Genomic DNA, 22,753 nt, shown 5'->3' with positions numbered 1-22,753 from the left:
ATATATGTTTCTCATACTGGTTAATGAATAAAGCACTGTTGGCCAATAGGACAGGAAGATAGGAGGGACTAGGAGACGAGGAGGAAAGAGGAAGTAGTAAGGAGGAGTCAAGATGGAGAGTCTGGAGAGAACAGAACCGCCATTCCTTTGCTTTCGGTAAGACCACATGGAAATACATAGAAATGTGTTAATACTTAAGACAGAGCTAGCCGATAAGAAACAAGTAACTGGCCAATAGCATAATATCAAATACAGAGTCTCTGTGTGTTATTTGGGGCTGGTGCGACGGCGGGACAAGACTGGCGGCGGGAGGAAAAACCTTACTCCTTACACATATATACATAATATAAAATTTCACTGACTTCTACAGTATCATTTCTGTCCTACACCACAGATTCTCTTTATTTAGTGCAAGGAAGATAGCCAGTGTTAATTTTGCCTAGCTCACAGTGATATTTTCATAAAAGTAATCAGTAGACATGTAATGGGTAAGAAATATGGATAAAAATTAATGTTCCATGTTGAACATGATGACTATTATGTGTGATTTTGGTCATTTGTGTTTGTTACAATATTTGAAGTTGGAAAGAAATAACCTGTAGCTTCCTTTTTCACATTGTGTAAAAAACTGGAATCTCCTGGAAAAAATGTGCAATTGCTATCAAGGATGTTGCTAGGAAACAGAACACAAATAGAAGATTTGAGAAAACTCTCCCTTTGGCCCCAAATCAAGGAGTGTTCTAAATTGTGCAATATGTGATTTGGGAAGGTCATGATTGTTTGTGGGTTATTTTTTTCTGTTTTTTTTTTTTTTTTTTATAACAGTTTGAATGAGCAGCAGTGGAAATTGAGCTCATATGTTTTCAAACAGTAGCAATGTGGGAATTGGGATATAAGGCACTAAAGGCCCTGGGTACAGACTCAGAGCCAACATTAGATGAAGGTCAAGGGTGTGTGTGTGTGTGTGTGTGTGTGTTTACCACTGTTGTCAAGGAGACAAAAAAGTCATGGTTTAGCTATTCCACTAATTGTGAAAGATCTGCATATGTTTGCCATTACTTCTGATCACCACAATCACAATGAAAGCTCTGGAGCCTAGGGCAAAACCAGCTGCAGAACTTTTTTGAGTGAAATTATTCCAAAAGCAGTGTTATTGGGAAACAAATTTGTTTGTTTGATTTTGAGACAATATTGCTCTAATACTGCCCAGGCCAATCTCAAATCAAGAGCTCAAGTGAGTTCTTGCTTAGCCTCCTAAATATCTGAAAATACACACAGGCACCACTGTCTGTCTTGATGAACAGATTTTTAAAATTAGCTACATTCATGTGTTTTGAACAAAAATATAACTGAGAATTTGACCTCCCCCCCCAAAAAAAATTCAGCTACGGCATCATAATCAAACTCTGAGCTTTGTTCTATACTAATGCAGTATTCATTTCTATTCTTCACCTCTAAAAATATTTTAGAGTATCACAAAGGCTGAAGTCTAAAATGTCAAAGTGGGCAAAGTACAAATACACATTTGCATTATGTGTCTAGCATGCGTAAGTCTGAGGGAAAATTTAGTGAGCCGCTAGGCTACTTACTACCTTTGGATGTGAGCTCAAGTGTGGTTCTTCCTTTGCTTTTTTCTTAAATCTCTATTGAAACCAAACAGAATTTATGTGACAGCAGCACACTATAGCCATAAAAGCAACTACAGGATTCCATTTCTTTTCACAACTTTCCAGTCACTGGCTTGAAGGTTTGATGCATGAGTGAGGTGTACCTTGATCTTAAGTGAGGCTCCTTTACAGATAGAAAAACATGTATGTTCTCACTTCTCTCTGTGTGATGTTAAATTTGTCACAGCTTAGCAGGAAGTGACACCATGAAGGTAATTCCATCATCAACTGAAAGGAAGGGCTCTCTCAGAGTGGGTGATGCACAAGGCCAGTTTTGTTGATTGGGGTCTTTGCTGACCACAATTCATAAAACCACTTTCATTGCAAACACCATGAACAAAATAGGCTCAAGACAGATGCTAAAGAGCAATCATGAAATAATTTAACAGGTCCCCAAACAATGCTCAAACATGAAAATGTCAATATGATTTCCAGGCTATAGCTTTGAAGGATGACATATCAGGGAAAGAGAATGTGGCAGGTGCTTCTGCACTAGCATTTATTACAGTGCTAGCTATGTCATTGCGGGCTGTGTCACCCCCCCCACCCCCCGCTTCTTTGCTTCTTTGTTAAGGACTCAGTAGATCAGTAGCTGTCCTTGACCCTCCATCTCTGTCTCTTTGTGTGCATTTCTGTGTCTTCTTATCTATATTTTTTTAGTTTTAGGTTGTATTTCTATGTGTATGGGTGTTTTGCCTGCAGGTATGTCTGTGTACCATGTATGTGCCTGACAGCTACAGAGGTCAGAGGGCACTGGACCCACTGAACCTGCAGTTACATATTGTTGTGAGCTGCCATATGGATGTTGATAATTGAACCCAGGTGCTCTAGAAGAGAAATTAGTGCTCTTAATTCAATCCATTGTCTCTGTGTACCTGTGAAATCCCACCTACCTTTATTATTATTTCAAAATGTACATCAGTGAACTCACTACATTTTTGACTTAGTGCCCAAAATACAATCCATTTCTGGTGATTAGGGTTGCACTGAGTGAAGCAACAGATTGTTGCCTAGCATGTTGAAAGCCTTGAAATTCATCCCTAGCAATAGGAAACAAAACAAAAACAAATCTAACTATGTTCTTTCTCTGGTGGCAGCAAAAATTGTGCATTTTTGTACTTGTCTTTTATCAGTTGGATATCCAGTCCTATCTTAATTTCTATCATATGCTTTACTTAGTGTTTCCCAACTTTCTGTTCATTATTGGCCCCCATGGAGCCTTTTAAGATATTTTCTAATTTTTCACCTGAGGCATTTAATACCAAGATATCCTATCTTCTGTGTACTGCATGTGCCTGTGCTATGTTAGGATGCTGTTATCTGTATATTCTAAGAATAAGACTGTTTTCTTTTTAAAACAGGGATCATATATGCTGTGTGCCATCCCTCTGCAACTACCCACAGAGCCCAGCTAATTTACTCTAAGAAACGGAACACCCAGCATCCATGTTTGCAAGAAAAAAAAAAAATAACAGAATCATACAGTTAAAACTTGAGTGCCCCCAGAAGACCAGCTCACAATTCCAAGTTACAAAAACAAGTAAAAGTGTTAAGTTAGAAGGAACTCCCCTGAAAGACCAACAATTGCCATAAGCTATTATCAAGAGTTGGAATGCGGGTTGAAAAGAATCATGGCTTACTTTATGGAGGTTCCTGGCTAGCATTTTAAAAGTTACTTTGAGAAGTCCAGTTAACCAATGAGGCACTATCTTTCAAATCTAACCACTCATGGAGGGCCTTGAAAAAATGATTTAAAATGTTCCCCCAAACCAATTTCTGAAAACTCTTGGGTCCCAGAAATCTCATTAGCAACTAAAAAGAGAATAGAATGGAGTGGCCCCCATCTGAGAGGATGATGTCATCTATCTCCCCAAAGAAAAAGCCACACTTTCCATTGTGGAAGTTCAGGATGACATCACCTCCTGCTCACATGGCTCTTAGCTCTTTCCCCTGCTGGCTCCATAAATGAAGTGCCTGCTGCCTTTGCAAATGTCACTCTCTGTTCAGAAAGCTCCTTGACCTTGTTTGTATTCTGTAGTCCTCTGCCAAGTGAGGGGAGGCCTCCAGAGTGGCAGGGGAAGAGCGGAGGGGTGTGTGCAGCTGGCTGGGACCTCCTATTCATACAACTTATGGAAAGTTCTATACACCTTCAGCAGCCCAGACCCGGGCTCCCAGGATAGAATTCAGCTTCTGAACAATGCTGTCAATGTTAAATTCTGTGAACTGATTAGCCTGGCAGGGCGGCCATGGCCATTTCTTTATTTTTAGGGTGGGATTCTCTTTGAAGATCTGCATAAAAGGGACTGCAGTGTGGGCTTTATCATGCAACCACAGAGCCACTTTCAAAATGCACCCACAGAGAAAGCCCGCTTGTAGATCCATTTTCTTAAAGTAAACAGAAGTTTTGTGCTGTTGAAAAAAAGGCATACTGGGTAAACGGATTTATTTATTACTGAGCAAAATGAATGGAGTGTGTAGGGTTCCTGAGCCACAGTGTTCAGGAAATGATGTCATTGTCAATGTTGTAATCTGCAAGCTTTGCTGAGCTCTCTTATAGCATAGTCTGGAATGGAGCCAGCCAGTGGGGAAAGGACTTCCTGTGATTTGATTCTAATGGAAAGAGGAAAGAGCTTTAACATCACACATCTGGCCAGGTGAGGAAGAGATACTTAGGGCCAGACCAGGCTAGGGATCTTGATACCTCTGCTGACTGAGCACAAGCCCAGAAGGACAATGCAGACATTTGTCTTTGATTTTTGTCTACTGATGTGTTATATGCATTTGTGCACACACAAACATATATAAGAGCATCTGTATTGCATGTGAAGACTGAGAGTCACATGCTGCAGGGTGAATTTCAGACAAGGATGGGCAGCACAAACCTGGATAGTTCCACAGATTATGTCACCAGGTGACCTTGTAACATTTTTCAGTGTGTGAACACTGAGATGTTCACTATGATGAAATGAACTAGCACTGCAGTGCTTGAAACATGCCCCTGTTGTTTAGTGATAGTGACTATGTTCAGTTTGCATTTTGTATTGTATCCTGTATTTTAAGTTCCACAATTTGTCATGCTTCTCCATCCTTGGGGGTCTTACCCAAGACCTGTTTTTATGAAGAATAAAAAATTGTCATGTTGGAAAACACTGGCCTCTATGGTTTGAGTTTGTGCCTTATGGGACCAGCTTGTGGTAGCCACTGCTCAGCTTTCTAGCCTCCTCTAGTGCTTCTTCCTTTGACCTTGACCTAAACACCTATGACTTGTTAGTGCCATCTTGCTCCCCCTGCATATATATAAGGATATCACTGGGTCATTCCTTTCTCTTCCTTATTTTGCCAGAAAGCACCTGCTTATTTTTCAGGATTTAGTTCAGAGGATGCAATTCCATAGAAGACTTGTCTGCCTGCCTGCCTGCCTGCCTGCCTGCCTGCCTGCCTGCCTGCCTGCCTGTTCTAAAAGCACCCAGTCTCCTTCTGTGTATTCCCTCAGCCCTTGCCAGATTTAATTGTGCATATTCATTTGCAGGCTTAAGGCATTCCCTTACTTGCAATGGCTGTGGGAATTGAACAGTTTCAGTGTGTGCACATAGATCTGTATCCCGAGTCATAGCATGGTATCTGGTATGAAAACATTCCCCAGAATGTTTGTATGTTTGTCTTCAGGTTTTATCTAATAGATAATCAGGGTACCACTTTCAGTGAAGACCTTCTGCCTGACTTACTCTGTTGACTCCTCCTCTCAAGCCATGTCAAGTTACATGGTTCAGATACAGGACATAAGAAAAACAAGTATGGTATGATGATAACATGTGACATTAATTAATTTTGTATTGATTTAAACTGTTGATGATTTCCTTCCAGAAGATTATTGTCAAATCCCATTTATATACAGAGGGCAATACAGAGTTTTTTTTTTTTTTTTCATTTTTAGTCCTAACTAGTAACATACTGTTGCATAACTAACTCTGAGTTTAGCAAATTTTCATCAAATGGGGGAAAATTTTGCAATAATAAACAGGAAAAGAGAATAGACAGAGGGTGTCTTTGACTCTCTTAAAAGAAGACAGATTCCAAATAGAAGTGAAAGAAAAATCTTGGCTCAACAAAATGTTAGAACTTTCAGCAGAGGACTTGGCATGCTGGCTAAAAGAAACCAATGACAGAGTAAGCTGGGTGTAGCCAGTAACGACCATCCCATCATACACTTAGGGTGGCTTCTAGCCAGAGTGGCTAGAGCCTAGAGGGGAGGGTGAGCAGCCTCTTGAATAAAGAGAACAGTTAGCAAAAGCATTGCCTGCAACTCTCTCTCCCTTCATCTCTCTCCCTTTCTTCCTCTTTCTCTCTCTCCCTCCCTTCCTCTCTCTTCCTCCCTCTTTCTCTTTCTTCCTCCCTTCCTTTCTCCTCCTTTATCTCCTTCTCCTTCCCTCACTCTCTCTCCTCTTTTTCTCTTCCCTTTCTTCCGCTGTCTCCCCCCCCACTTCTCCCCCTCTTCCTCTTTGTATCTATTTGTTTCTGTGTACATTTACTTATGCATGCTCATGACAGGGATGCATACTACATACACAACCAGGTAGAAGTCTGAGTACAATAGTAAGAACTGGTCCTTAGAAATTTCCCACAAGGTCTCTCATTGATCTAGAACTCTTCCAAGAAGGCTAGGCCAGCTGGTTAGTGAGCTCCAAGGGTCTGCTCATCCTCACCTCCTATCTTTTCATCACTGGGATTATAAGAGAAAGCTATTGTGCTTGGCTTGGGTTCAGGGATTTAACTACATTCTCATATTTGTGAGACAAGCACTTTACCAAGTGAGACGTTTCACGGGGCCTTTCCACTGATTTTAATAGGAGGATTACAGTTTAGGCATCTGCTAGACTTCTGGTGCAGCATTGCAACACTATGTCTCTTTGATTTACTGAAGTTCACCATGAATCCTAGCACTGTGGTTAAATGGTTGAGAATTACTGCTCTTATGCTCTTTGGAAGTTGGATTATCCTAGATAAATAGCTTTTAAATCTTAATCACCAGGGAGCTCAACTAAGATACTATTCTGGGCCTACTTGCATAGGGACTAAGAATTTGCATTTTTGTAAAGTTCCTTGCACTGTTACCAGAAAGCATGGTTTGAAACCATTGCTCTGGGACCATCCACCTGTACATTGGCCCACAGGAGATCAATTTTGAAGACTCATCTCTCTTGTTAATACTGACTTTTAGAGAAATAATTGTCTCTGCCTGCTTCTTCAACCACTCATTTGTAAGTGGGCTTCAGTGTGTCCCTACTCCATTTAGCAGATACAAGGCATGAGCCTGGACTCTTGCATCCAACTCAAATTTTCTGCTGTTTCCCTCATTCCAGCCCTTCTTTCCCCCTTTGTTGACCATTCTGACTCTCATTCTTTACATTATCCTGATCATTCTTTCTCTGACAAATGTCAAGGTGAGCCTTAAGTCACTTTCTTATCTATTGAACCTGAGAGACTTCCATGCCACTTTGTAATGTGTCTGTTCTAAGGCAGATTATTATACTACCTGCTCAAGCAGTTAGTTGTCCGAGTTACTTCTGCTTTAATCATTTCAACCATTTCTTCTCAGAACCCTATCAAAATTTAACTCCCCATATTCCACAACTATCTCAATAAGTTATCTTAAGCCTAGCTCTTGCTACTACTTTGCTTTCATTATTTTTTTAATTTAATTTAATATTTTACATGTCAATCCCAGTTCCCTCTCCTTCCCTCCCTCCCTCTATCCTCTCTCCCCCCTCACATGAACCTGACCATTCTCCCCTCCAATCCCCCACCCCAATTCCACATGTAGGGCAATGCCATCCAGGTGGGGTCATGTAAATCTTTCCAGTCATTTGAAGTAGGGACTGGGACTTCTCTCTGCTTTCATTATTTGTTGATGCTACTGTACCCAAGGATAGAATAGATAAGGAAACAGTTTTTGACCAAATAAGAGTCACTACAACAACCGAGACCAACATACGACTTACCATGAATGAACCACTGCATCTTAAATCCTTCATGAGGTGATATAAGACCATCTGTATAGAACAGTACATGAAGCTTGGAGCCTGTGGTGGCCCCTGATGGGGGGATATCTTCTCCACAGTAGCGTCCTATCTTTTGTGGTCCATCATAGAGCTGAAACCAAAGAAAAATTTCACAAAGTAAAAACACTGCACATGTTTTTGTTTCTTTGTTTTCAAGGAGAAGGACTAGTTCAAAAGTTAAAGGCAAATCTGCTCTCATGGGCTATTATAAGATTTAAAGATTAATTGCCTAGACAGTGTTTGAGAGAAGGATTAGATTACTAAACCCAATAAATGTGAAAATTAAACTACTAATTTTGGTTTTCTATTAATCTGCTGAATCCAAATTAAAATCCAGAATAGGGAAATAGGCTGACCCTGAATTAGCTATGTAGCTAACAATGAACTTCTGGTTCTCCTGACTCTATCCCTCCAAGTTTGGGATGACAGGTGTGCAGGACCAAGGTTGATGCTGTGTTGGGATCAAACCCAGGGCTTTGTGTATTCCAGGCAAGCCCTATACAAACTAAACTATATTGCCAGCACCAAGTGAGAGCTTTCTTTCACCAGCAACAAAAAATGTCAATGATATCTTCATTGCAATTCTCCCATTCATTGAAAATGGCTTCTGATTTTTGTTAATATAAATATCTGATACTTTAAAGGTTTCTGTTAAAACTTCCAATAAAGATTCCAAAAGTATACTTTTTGGTGTTTTGTAATATTATTAAATTTCTTAGCAGAAAGTTTGTATCAAACTAAAAATCACACCAGCACTTTATAAACATGTTTCTTCTATGGAAGTTGGCTAAATTTGACAGCTATTATTTTTAATTCTTTTTTATTTTCTAAATATTCCAATTATTTTACTTTAAAACAATGTCTTCATACAATATATTCTGATTGATGTTTCCCCTCCTCCCTTTCCTCCCTTTCCTCCCTTATCCTCCCCACTTCCACACCCATCCAACTCTAAGCTCTTTCTCTGTTTAGAAAACAGGCCAACTATAAAACAAATGAATCAGAATTAAAAAAAAAAAAAAAAGGAAAATAACTGCCTAAGAAGCACACACACACAAACGTATTAAAACATAAAATTGGAAATGCTAAGAATGAAAAACTGCTTCTGCAATTATTGCCATTTTTGTTAGGCTGACTACAACAAGACTAAAGCCTTTTGGATTCCCTCTGCACATATGTCTAATGACCATTTACATTTCATTACATGGAGTTTTCTGCTCAGGTCATTGCTCATCATTCCATGGACATATTTCTACAGCCTTCTTGATGTCTCATTTAATAAACATATCACTATATAGAGATAGATAGATAGATAGATAGATAGATAGATAGATAGATAGATGGATGGATGGATGGATGGATGGATAGATAGATACCTTACTTAAAAGAATGAGAAACCCATTTTTCTCTTTCCACTTAGGAAAACAAATGCCATCCTCAAAATGTGACCTCCTTGTGGCAAACCATTATATTTCCTCTTCATCTCCAGGAATCCAAATTAATCACTTTGTTCTGGTTACCCTTAGAAAGAGCTGCCTGTGATTACAAAATGGAACATATCTGCAAAATGAAGTTCCCTGATTACTCTTTGTTGTTGTTTTTGAGAGTCTCTCCATATAGTTCTGACTGTCCTGGAACTCACTCTGTAGACCACGCTGGTCTTGAACTCAAATCCACCTGCCTCTGCTTCCCAAGTGTTGGGATTAAAGACTGCTGAGTCTGGCCTCTGATTAGTCTTCTTTCCAGGATATTTTCCCATTGGAGATTGGCCTGTCTCATGTGCCAATAAGCACTCTGTCACCGAGCTTTATCCTCAGCCTTCCCTGGGTACCAGTTTTTAGTGGCTGCACTTTTGGTGCCTCTATGAGTACATGGCTAATATGAACTCAATGGCTTTCAAACTGATGAAGTTACTTTCATTAAATAAAATGTGATATATGTGCTTTAAACACATTGACTCAGACATGAAAACCTTACATCCACATTTTACAAAGTACTTCAGTGGGCACCTTTCCTAATTTCAATAATTACATGTGAATCTTTTTCACCTTTGAATGAACCTTGGGTTTTTATTTTAGTTTGTTTTAAGACAGGGACTCCCTCTATAGCCCTGAAAGGCTGAAAATTTACCATGTAACCTAACAAGGCTTAAACTTGTAGCAATTCACCTGCCTCTGGTTCTCATGAAGTGGGTTTATAGCGTTGAGCCACCATGTCTAGTAAAACCTTAGCTCTTGGCTTGTCCTTCTTCTAGGCAGGCAGTCACATCCCCTCCCTTCCCAGTGCAGAGCATGGTATCACCTCTTACCCTTCCCTTGTTAGTGATGGGCACAGAATCTCTTGCCCCTACTGACTATGAGTTTCCTTAGGGAGCAGGCCACTCCTGGATTTCTTTTCCCTCTGTTAAAGGCAGAACATTGTGAGGGTGGATTCCAGTACAAATCCAGTGAATGGACACTCTGGTTTCTGCCACCAGTGCATTTACTTTAAGGACTTAATTTGTACTACTACCTCTGTATCGTTAGATAAGAATTTGAATCATACAATTGTAAATTGTATCAGTCTAATAATTTTGTGCAGTAAAAGGATCACTTTGAAGTTATTTTGCGGAGTGGGGACCTAGGCGTCATCCTATTCAGGGTCATAACAAATAATGATTTCTGAATGTTGGTCCATCTCATCAAATTCTCAACCAATTGTTCATCATGCTTGTGAGATGTGAGGAAGGTCTGCAAAGATTTTAAATGGGAAGCAGAATCCAATATGCCATTCACCACTTGGTACTAAATCCATGTGTTTTAAGTAAACAAATAAGATAATACTCATTTCTCAGGTTTATTATTTTACCTCTCTTTTTGTTAATAAATACTCTTACTTTAAAAACATAATCTATCAGGTTTCTAGTATACTACATGTACTGGGTACTTTTATGTAAACTTGACAGTCTAGTCATTTGGGAGGATAGACCCTCACTTGAGAAACATCCTCACCAGACTGGCTTCTTGGTAAGCCTAAGGAGGGAGCATTTTCTTGATTAATAATGTGGGAGGGGGCAGCTGACAATGGATGGTGCAATCCCTGGGCTGGTGGTCCTGGGTGCTCTAAGAAAGCAGGCTGAGCAAGCCAAGAAGAGAAAGTCAGTAAGCAGTGTTCCTTCATGGCCCCTGCTTCCAGTTCCTGCCTCCAGGTTCCTGCTCTGACTTCCCTCAGTGATGGACTGTGATGTGGAGCTGCAAGTTGAAATGACCCCTTCCTCCCCAAGTTGCTTTTGGACATGGTGTTTTCTTTAGTAGTACAAACTCTGAGAATACTACATATTGACAAGAACCAGACAAAGGATGGAGAGTGAAAGAAAGAAAAAGATAAGAAAGAAAGAAAGAAAGAAAGAAAGGAAGGAAGGAAGGAAGGAAGGAAGGAAGGAAGGAAGAAGGAGGGAGGGAGAAAGAAAGAGAAAGAGAGAAAGGAGGGAGGAAGGAAGGAAGGAAGAAGGAGGAGGGAGGGAGGAAGAAAGAAAGAGAAAGAGAGAGAAAGGAGGGAGGGAGGAAGGAAGGAAGAAGGAGGAGGGAGGGAGGGAGGGAGAAAGAGAGAAAGAAAGAAAGTAAATGCAACAAAAAATCAGAAAAGAAGAAATAAAAGCAAAAGCCCTTCATTTCAAGTCTTGGGCTCTGTCCCCTTCTGCAAACTGGAGGTAGGGGCAAGAGAAAGCCAGGCTGTACCGGGAGTACTGCCCTGGGAGTGCTCCTGAGTCACTGTCTCATTGCAGAATATTTCTCTCAATTTGAGAGTTTTCATTAATTTTATTGCATGAAGTCTGCTTTGAAACTGAATACAAAAATACACTGTCTCCAAATACTGACATAATAAACAAGTTTTTCACTTAGAGTCTCTAAACCCAAGAGATTCTAACTTTGGGTTGTGGTGTAATGACGAAAGCTGCAATTACTTCATCTTTAACTTGCAAAACTTAAGGTAAACTCCTTTATAACCATAAGAACCCTCAACATGGTGGATTATAGTAAGCACTGGATAGCAGCAACCCGAGGAACATACAAGGATCCATACAAGGTCATTATACACTATAATTCAGTATAAAGCATTGTTTTCCTCCATTGCTTAACAGGGTTAAGAGCTGTGTCCTTTTACATGATGTAGCGGGAAATTTTTCTTCTGTTTAATGGGATTTCTTCACCAAAGAAGATCCCCTAAATGCAAGAAGCCAGTGGTCTTAAAGTAGTGCATTGTGCATGGGACTGGGCAGGGCAGGTGGCCAAGGAGGATGGGTTTTTGGCAACTCTGATGAATGATAACTAAGTGTCTTCATCATCTGGGAAGAATGGAATGATACATTACAATAAACATCAAGTGGACAGATTTGAAAATGCTTAAATAAAATGTCAGATAAATTAATGAATTAATTAGTGCACAACAATTCTTTACTGGGGGGGCACCCCATTCCCTCAGTCTTATGTCCTTTTAACATTTATATTTAATTAAATCAGATTTTTTGTTTATATTCACACAGATGGCTAATGTCACCTCCACAATTTATTCCTGAGTAAACTCACCACACAAAAAGTAACAGTCATTTTTCAAAGTACACAAATACCAGTCACCATGGAAACCAGTTGGTGTCTTGCTGCTCTTGATTCTGTTTTCAGTACAGAATGTTAACCACAGGACATTCCAGCTGTGACTCATAACTACCACCAGAAAACTTGCTGTTTTGGGCCTGGTAAAAACCAATGATTTCTTCTGCTTTCAGCGAGCCTGAGGTCTATTCCACAGAACCACCAAGAAGTTCTAAGTAGGAAACTAAAAACTGAGGGTGAGATTTCCTCACCTTGAATATGAGTTCTAATTTGTATCACTAAAAGACTCTTTTAAAAAAATTCTTGAAATGATTCTTACTTTGTAACTTTGGCCATCAAACACTTTTCAAATGTGAGATTGTGTATCATAAGGTTTTCTGTGGTCAATATTTTCAGTTTTTCTTTTAGGAATACAATTCATGTATAATGTCTTTGGTTCAAGTTTCCCTCACCTCCACTCCAACAACAACAAAAATCTCTACACTTCTCCAGACACACAGAGAAGAGGGAATTACTTGGCCAGGCTACATTTCCCAGCATGCTGGGCTACTGGGTTACTTCCTCTCTGTGGTTGAAAATCTGGGGCAAACACAGAGACCATTACCAAGTTCAGACTTCAAATATGAAATGATCCATGAGACCCTCCCAATATTAAGGGTCACAAAAGCAGATGATAAAGAATTCAAGACATATATAGCATGTTAACATATGACAGAGATAGTTCAATTATTGTGAGACTAGGGCTTCTTAAAATTTTATTATTTGTTTACTATTTTGTGTTTGTGTATGATATGTGTGCATGAGTGTAGGTATGCAAGTGAAACATCATGCATGTGGCGGCTAAAGAAAAACTTTCAGAAATCTATTTTCTCTTTCCATCACTTAGTTTCTGGGGATTGAAGTCAGCTCATCAGATATTCACAGCAAGTGCCTCTTACCTACTGACCCATCTCACTGACCCACTTAAGATAGTTTTTTTTTTTAATTTGCTTTATTGCATGTGTATATGTGTGTTTGACGTTTGTATGGGATCATGTTTGTTGATGTACTTCTGGAGGTCAGAGGATGAGGTTGAGGAATCAATCTTCCCCTTCAACCATGATACCTAGGAATCAAACTCAAGTTGCTACACTTTTAGAGACAGGTGCCTTCAGTTGCTGAACTATCTCACTGGCCCTGGAGATTAAAGGACACTGCTTTCAGGCATGGTGGCACACACCTTTAACACCAGTACTTGGAAGGCAGAGGTAGGTGGAGCTCTATGAGTCTGAGACCAGCCATGTCTACATAGTGAGTTCCAGGAAGACCAGGGCTACATAGATAGATCCTATCTTAAAACAAAACAAAAAACAAACAAACAAACAAAAAACCTAACCAACCAATCAACAACAACAAAAAAACTTCCCTGGCTTTGTGGGCACTTTTAGAATCACTGAAAATAGGGTTCTAAGTGAGCAGAGCCTTGTGCAACATGCTCTGACCACAGCAGCGCCCCCCCTCCCTTCACTAACTCCAAGAACTCTCACAAACATGTTTTTCATGATTCTTGGTCTTCCAGACTGCCTTATTTTATGATGCTCTTTGGTAACTTTGAAAAGTTGTGACTATAATGAATGAAAACGGTAGTTACATACCCACCACATATGAGTAGATCAATAGATAGACATTTTCCTAAATCTTTTAGAATGGGAATGAGACCATTGAAGCAACCCTCTCTACTTCAGGTTAACACAGAATTCATTCTTTGTGTATTTTTCCTTTCCTTTTTACTCCCCCCCCCCAAATGATCCTAAAGCTCAAATCCAGCATCTTACCAATGCTAGGCACATACTGTACCACTGAACCACAACCACAATTAAAAGTATTGTTTTCTCATTGTCTTTAAGAGTGTTTAAAAGTAAACCTCACTTTTCTCTACTGCAGGAGATTAATTTCAAGACAAATAACGAAAAGTAAGCCTTTCTTGTATGATACCATGAAAATTGGAGTAAACTTGGAAAAATTTAGTTCCATCCTATTATATATAAATCTTGAAACTTCCAGTGAAAATGCCTTCAAATCTGAACATGTAACTGAAATAATTTATCTGGTGTGAAGAATTCAGGTGCAAGCAGAGATTCCCCTTTCTCTGTCTAAAGAGAGACTCTAGTCAATGCAAGGAAGTTGATTAAACTCCTGAGAAGGAGTTCTTACATGGGCCTTTGAAGTCAAGTGTAATTGATGGAAGCAGTCAAGTCACTTCCTTTTCAGGACACCCATAGTCGACGTGGTCAGAGTCAGGCATAGTCTAGCGATAGAAACTTTGTATAGCACACAGTCTTGAGGAAATTACTTAACTTCTTGAATCTAAACTTCCTTTATGAATGTGTAAGTTTGGTATCACATGGTTCTTACAGCTTTGTGACAAATGACAAGGCCTGACATGTTGAGTATGCTTGAAATGTTCTTCAACTTTTGATCAGACATAAAGGGAACCAAATTAGTTTTTTTTTTTCCTAAAGAAACCACCCAAAAGTAGCTTAGCAAAATGAAATATGAGTCTAGACAGCTGAAGCTGACTCATGTGTAGCACTTAGAATGGTCACTGGCTAATAAAACAGGGAAGAAATTAATCAAGCCTGGAAATGAATTGTCCTTTCTTGCATCGTGTTACTGTGGCAACCACGGCTTGAGTGGCCACTGCAGCCATCCCTGACATTCCTGGGTGTAGAGTGAAGTGCAAATCATTCTATGTGTGGTGAAGGAAGTAAAGTGTGTGTGCACAGGAGTGGGAAGAAATGTGGTCCATCATAGCAGAGGATGGCCCTATAAGAAATAGGACATCAGAAGTTGCTGAGGCTAGCATGATGAGGTGAGAAGGGGCTAGGCATGCTGAAGCAAAATAATGCTTTTCCTTTTTTAGTGACCTTTCTCCTATCTACTCTGCAGCTCCTGCTGGTCTTGGAACACTAGAGGGCTGGAGCTGCTAAATTCTGGAGACACCTGTTCACCCATCCCCCACCAAACAAACAAATAACAACAACAACAAAAACAAAATCCTGTACAATGCCTATGGTATTGACTCATTATTTTTCCAGTGCTGAAGATGAACCCAAGGTGTTGTACAGGCTGGGAAAGTACACCACCTGGGAGCTACATCCCACATCTAAAGCACAAGAGTAATCCCAATGGATGTTGTTAAATTTTACACACATTATCTCAGTAAGCATGGGATCTTTATAGGTTGTTTTATATTGTAAGGGTTTTGATATGCTTCTGTAATTCTGACAAAAGAAAATCACAGGGTCAGATACAAAGTTGTTATCAGGAATGGGAAAAACACAGGGTGAGTCTGGAATATATCATTGGGCTGCAGAAGGTAAATTAGATAAATGTTGAAGAGGGCTGATAGTGCAGGATACACACAAGACTGTGCCACTGTGGCTCTTTGGAGGCTTGGTACCTCTCCTGACAAGCAGCTACTCACTCACAGTACACTGTTGTCTGAGGCTCACACACATCTCCTCACTATAGGAAAAGCCATGCTGCCATGTGCTGTCCGGGTGGGGCAGGAAATGTGAAATACTCATCTAAAGTCAATGATTACTCATAACGCCAGGCTTTGCATGTGAGGAAGAGGCCAGCAGAACACCACATTCCGAGTTATTTTGTACCACTTTGAATTAGAGGTTTATCTGAAGTCCAGATGGCTTAGTGGCCTGTCTGAGGGCTGCCTGGTCTCTATCTACTCTTACTGCATTTAGAGTTTTAAATCCTGCTTTCTGTGAATCACATAAGAAGCCAAAAAGGTTGATTTTGGTTTTTTTGCTATGTTTTTTTGCTTGCTTATTTTTTTCTGTTTTCTTTTCTTTCATTTTTTTTATTTAATCAGTGTATAATCATAGGTTTAGGCTAACTTTTAACTATGTAGATATTTATCTCAGAATTGTTTAGAAGAGTGAAAATTGGAAGGACAGTAAATGTCCCATGGCAGGCTGCACTGTGGTAATGGAATGAGATTGTATAAAAAAACAAATATAATAGATATGTCCCATAGAAAATTGTCATAACAAGGTAGAATGCATGAGATTATCTATAAATATAAAAATAAAATAAACATAAAAAGAGAACAGGAAATACTCTTATTATTAGTAATGGTACAACTTAATTTTTTGTTTCCTCTAGGTTTTTCTATGTTTTCTCAATCTCCTGCAATGACTGACTGTGTGTTCTTTTTTGATTAGATGAATTTATTTTTAATGCATTATTTTGGGGAACTATTGACATCATAATGTAATTACATCTTGGTAATGTTTTCCCTGTGCTAGAATTCCACACTCATCTGGCCCACTAAAAATATTCTGCGATTTTCATATCTCTTTTCTGCACTCAGGCTCAAACATCAGCATTGTTGTACTAAAAAGTTGTATGGAAAACAATCTGTTCCAACATTATCTTCAAACTATATCTGTCATGATTATTTCCTTTTTCATGGTAACAAACTTTTCATTATTAATTATTGTAATTCTTCATTAACAATTAGTAGTCTAGAAGCTAAAGATCTTCATAAATACTGTTTTTTATAGCAACTGATGAAGCAGTGAATGCCTAATTCCTTCCCCAGGGCAAAAGGAAAGGCTTTGAAAACCAAGAATACTCTCCTGTGACTATATAAATGGTTAATTCCATAAGCTACAGCCTTCCTCCTGCCAAGTGCCTTGCCATAGTGAAACACTAAACGCTCTAAAATTATATTATTGTGTCTTCTAAAAGTCTCTGCATCTGCTGCAGATGGACTCTGGGACAGAGAAAAGTTCAGTTGATAGAAACACATGAAATCATAGTGCCCTGAGCCTTAGAGACCTGAAGTGTGTGTACCTGCCTTTTCCTCCAAGTTGCCACAGCAGAAAGAGGAAGGTTGTTAAATAAGAACTGAAATTAAAATGCCATTACATGTTCTTAACATGAGAAAAGAAAACACAGGGGGGAACTATGGAGGGGGTCCTGCCAGGTAGGCTAAAATGGTTATGACAATGCAGTGATTATTCTACATGCCAACTAAAAAAACTAATATATATTGTATATATGTATTATAATACCTATAATGCTCTAATTGGAGATCTTACTAATTTTAAAAATAAACCAAAATCCACAACTGATATTTATAATATTTGAAATTCAGCCTTGTGACTGCAAATGTGGGTCTACCACCGGTACAGGTACAGTGTGCCTGCGAACATGGTCCTACCAGTGCAGGGTACCTACAAATATGGTCTTACCGATGCAGTGTGCCTGCAAGCCTGGTAGCAGTCTCTATGCTTTTCTGCCTTTGGCCTGAGTGTGGGGGAAAAAAAAAAGAGGCAGGGACAAATCAGGAGGGAACTGTTGTGGGAAATTTTAAGTGGCTCAAAGGTATTTCAGGAAATTATCAGGTTTGGTTCTTAGTCATCTGTATCCCTTGCTTCAAATCTGAGAGGAGATAGAGAGCAGGAACCGTAGCTCTTTTGAACCCAAGAGCAGGCTGTCTTTTGAGGGCTGGTGCCTCTGTATAGCACATTAGTCACTTGAAAATTCTTCATCATGAGGATCATCAGAAAAGAGCAGCTTTCCCCCCACCCTCTTTCCCTAAAGACAGGGGTTTTATGTAGTAGTCTGCCCTTAAACTGATCCTCCTGCCTCAGCCTTTGGAGTGCTTTGATTATAGGTATATGCCACCAGACACCATTCCCTACCCAAGTATAATTTGGATCACATTAAAATAAAGGTATCTTAAATTTTTAAAATTAAAAAAACTCACATTTTCCCCCCAGACAACTTGGAGTCAACATTTTGTGTAAGTTGTGCCTTGGATTGCTCTATGACATAAGAGAGCGCGGCCTTCTTTGCTACACTTCTCAAAAGTTCTGAATGTAGATTATCCTAGCAGAGTGCGGGCTTCTCACAGCTGGTGTCAGGAGAAAACTGAATGACTGGCATACAGCTGCTACTTCCACTTGCTTGTGAGTGACAGGTGGCCTACTTCTCTGAGCCACAAGCAGGCTGCTGAAGTCCTAGAAGCAGACTTCCCCTAAAGGACAGTTTTAGGAAGTGACTCATCTGCTCAGGAAGTGTGCAAGGAGTAGCCCTGCAGATGAAAGAGAATCAGACCCATTGCTGCTCACACAGAATCTCCTTTGCTTTTCTGCTTTGCTCTAACCAGGAAGTGAGGTTTTAATTACCAGGCTGCTCAGATTCATACAGAGCAACCCTGTGTGTGTGGCCTTTGTAAGGTTGGAGAGGCAGAGGGAGGGAGCCCTGGTCTCCACACATGGGGACACTCCTGTGTCAAACTCCGTTAATCATAGTTAGGAACACTGTCTTGCAGACTATTGTCTGCAGGGTGGGTAATTAAGTTTGCATGTAGAGGGTGTTTTCATGACCGTGTGGGTCTCACTCAGTCCACATGTGTGCTGCTATGTTGAGGCCAGAGACCAACACTGGGTGCTTCAGTTGCTCTCTATATTTTCAGACAAAGGTTGGCTGGCATATCCATGGATGCTCCTATTTCTTCACTCCTATCCCGCAGGGCTAGGATTACAGAGATGTGAGGTGTGTTCTCACATCCAAGCTTCTATAGAGGAATCTGAACTCATGTCCTCATGCTTGTGTGACAAGCACTTTAGTAACTGAAACAGCTCTTCAGGTCTCAGTTATAGCTATTTACTTAACACAAAAGGTTCCAGACAGCAAACGATACTCTGTGAGATTCGGTTCATGCTAGAGGAACAATGCACTGTTTCTGGGCATGTGTTCTCTGCTGGGCATTATTCTAGGTTAAAATGCCTAGCAGCTCTGGAACGAAGACAGTATTGTCATCTGTACTGTAGAGTTCTGCAGGCTGAGATGTGTTCAGGTTTAATAATGTGGAACCATGAAATTCACTAAGTAGTCAAGGAAAAATATTATTGTTTCCTTCACCAAAATTTTCCTTCTAAAAACAAAAATTGTTAAGTTATAAGCAAAAGTCCTCATTCTCTGTTAAGGGATTATAGAAAACAACACAGTTTTTAGAGCTGTAATGACAGTTTCCAAAACTCCTAGTGTGTCAATGAAATCTTCCCTTTCTTCATTGTATTTCCTCAGAGCTTCAGTTAGAGACATAGGTTAGAATATGGTTGTTGTGCCCTACCATGTGTCCTTTGTGAAAAGTGCCAACGTGCACTAATGAATGTGGCTGCACGAGGAAAAGGATGAACCGGAAGAGGTGCTGTTAATTACCTCAGCCTGCAGGATTGATGTTCTATGGATCCCTGTGTCTGGCTCAGGACCAGCATTTCCATTACTGGCAGTAACAACAGGCAGCATTTGTTTGTTGTGTGCTGTTCTCATTCTCCATGCTTCTTAGCTCATTTACTCTAATTGTTCTATTTTACCAAGGAAAACGAAGCACATAGAATCTGAACAACTCACCCAAGTTTCCCTAAGCTTAGGGTTAAATCCAGGCTCACTGGCTCTAGAATTTTCTTTCTGAACTATCATGGAAAGTGCCGAGCAGGACTGTATAGGGTCCAATGACCAGGCGCCACTTCTGGCAAAGGGATATTTGAAGAACACTGTTTCCTTCTTAGCAGCCCACAGCAATCAGCAGTTTAAACTGATTTGATTATGCCTGCTTAAACAGATTCCGTTCTGGTAATGTGCTCTCCAACAGCATAAGAAAGAACTATTTCCAATAATATTTCCATGGAGAACTAAACAAGGTTATTATTTATCTTGAAACTAGAATTTCTGGATACTGAGCAATTGTTCTGGAGTCCTGCATAGAAGCGGTTATGTAGTCATGTGGTCAGCATCAATGCACAAATACAAGCATCTTCTTTCACTTCCCTTACTGGAGAGGCTATGAAGAAAAGCTAACTGGATAAAGGAATTTTGTCTTTAAACAGATCCCAAGCCCAAGAAAGAAGGAGAAGCCAAAGTCCTAAGCAGAGCTGAATATGTGGAGTAAAAGGACATGGAAGTTAAGGATAGCCCAAGTGAATTGTGGGAGCTGCTGAACAGCCCCACCCTGGGTCAATAGGCAAGAAAGGATGTTGTAATAAGAGTGGAAAACATCTTCCTCAAATGTCTTGAGAAGATTAGGAATAGCCAAGAATGGTTGTTAAGCTCTCTCCATGAGTATGGAGGAAGAACAGTCAAGAAAACAATTCTAGAGCAAAATTCCTCAATTTGAACATTCTTTCTCCATAGCAATACAAGACTTGGCCCCATCACTCTCATTTTCCACAGCAAGCCCCCTAATGGAGCTCCATATTATTCAAATAGCTAGAGTCATCTTTTAAAAATGTCCATCCCACAGTAGTATGGTGGCACTTAGCTGTAATCCCAACACTTAGAAGGCTGAGAGAAGAGAATTAGGACTTAAAGGACAACCCTGGCTCAAAATACAAACCACACACATACTCACATAAAGAAAATATTATAATATTAAAAATGCCTATTGAATATGCTATTTCCATGATCTGGCCCTTGAGAGACTTGCTGTTTGTAAAAACAATGAAATGCTTGGCCTTTCCACAGACACATTGCAGGCCCCTGTGATCTACCTTCGGATCTGTAGATATTCTTTCCCTTGCCAGTCCTAAACCTTTCTGATACCTAGGTACCCTTCTTCCTTGGGTTTGCCTTCTCTGATCCTCAGAAAAGCTTGGTTGCTTCCCTCAATGGTGCCCTCAGAGCAACCAATCAGCTTCCCCTCTCAGCAGGTAGCACATTTTATGGCAGTACTTACTGATTATAGAAAGAATTCTTGGTTGTTGTAAAGTGTCTTAGAGTGACAGCAGAATGATGACCCTGCTCAGAATGTTTGCCATTGCTTAGAGACACATGTGAGGAGTGCTGCTCACACCACTTTGAGAGTTGCCCTTGTGTATGCAAGTTGAAACCCACACCTTTGCTGCTAAGTGTTAAATGCTGAGCCACTGATTAGAAGTGTTTGCCATTAGTACACTGTGCACAGTCATGACTTCAGTGTTTATGTTGAAGCTGCAAGGACAAGGGTGTAGAAACTCTGTGGAACTTTTGAAGGAAAGTGGGAACACCCATTGAGCAGCAACAGAGCTTCACAAAAGGAAAGAGGGCAGAGAGTTCACTCTTGGGCCTTTCTGGGACTCTTGGGCTCTCCTGTGTGGCCTATGCCGCTCACATCTGCAACCCCACAGCAAACATTACTAGTCCTTTCACCTGCCTTACTGTGAGTGAGATACACCTGTCATGACTATTATGCAGAAAAATAAATGTTAGAAGAATAACCCAAGTTCTATAGAAAATGTCCTTCAGTTTGCAAAATATAGAAAAATTTTGTTCTGACACCTCACAAATGAATTAGGTTGACAGGAATTTCATCTGATATTCTAAATTAGACATTGCAAGTAATTTTAGCATATACAAATAAGTTATTACTATTATAATAAAAGACCATTTCTGTGAAAAAGACATGGTAAACAGCATCTATCCCTTTTGACAACAGTGTCAGAACAGTAGATGTGAGGGACTCATGGGCATTTCCTCATGATTTCTGTGATGGTAACAGAAAGTTAGGGAAGAGCATGTATGATTTGTGAAGAAGTGTTGCAGTCAATGGCACTGGCCCAAGGCACAGTGCCTGGTGTTCAGCATACCTGCCTCTTATTACTTAGTTACTATGGAAAACTCACATCTGTAGAACTCTTCTTACATGTAAAATGGGAACGCTTCCTGTGTTACCCAGCTATAATATATGCTTAGTAAATAGTAGCTATTATTATAACCTGGGTTTTAAATAGTGATAGCCCCCAAATATTCAACACCAGATATATTTAAACTAAAACCAGTGTATGAGAGTATTTGAAACAGGTGCCACCCTGTGTGACATTTTTATCAATTATTTTTTAATTGAAAATAATTTCTTTTCATATAATATATTCTGATTATTTTCCCCTTTCCTCATTTCTTCCAATTCTTTATCATTTCTAAAGCAGTTATATGCCCTTAAGTAATGGATAATGAATAATGTTCTAAAGAATAATGGATATGGGTTTAGGGGGATCATGATGTGAAGAAATTCCCAGACATTCAAACATAACTTATTAGGAGCAATGCCCTTTGTGACTTTTTAAAACTTTGTTGGCTTAGGTGAATGAAACTTATTAACCACAAAACTTACCAGCTATAACAATTCACCCAAGAAGCAGCTGGGAGATTACATGTCATGATATAACTTGGGTGGTAACAAACCTCATGTAACTTCTGCCTATACTCCTGGGAACATTTTAACCAGATAACATCCTCCCAGGGAAGACATCTCTGCCCGGGTAAGTGGGGGTTCTATCCAGTTCTGGAGCCACATTTAGGATACTCCAGCATGCAAAAGATCAAGTAGAGAGGGACTCCCATGGAAGTTTTCCACATGAGGACCAGTTAAGGAAATGTGTGAAAGGGT

The 22,753-nt window shown here is 39.9% G+C and overlaps 1 protein-coding gene across 1 annotated transcript in view; it reads right to left on the bottom strand.

Annotated features, from left to right (window-relative positions):
* Window positions 1-22,753, bottom strand: part of Cubn (cubilin) — a 202,139-nt gene that overhangs the window by 115,828 nt on the left and 63,558 nt on the right. Inside the window, 1 exon segment of the mRNA XM_051205896.1 lies at window positions 7,667-7,817. Within this exon segment, the coding sequence (XP_051061853.1) occupies window positions 7,667-7,817 (151 nt within the window).

This window comes from Phodopus roborovskii, unplaced genomic scaffold (genome assembly GCF_943737965.1).
Source record: "Phodopus roborovskii unplaced genomic scaffold, PHOROB, whole genome shotgun sequence".
In the NCBI taxonomy this organism is placed as follows: Eukaryota; Metazoa; Chordata; class Mammalia; order Rodentia; family Cricetidae; genus Phodopus; species Phodopus roborovskii.
The sequence above is the reverse complement of the archived record's forward strand: the minus strand, read 5'-3'. Positions and strand labels throughout refer to the sequence as shown.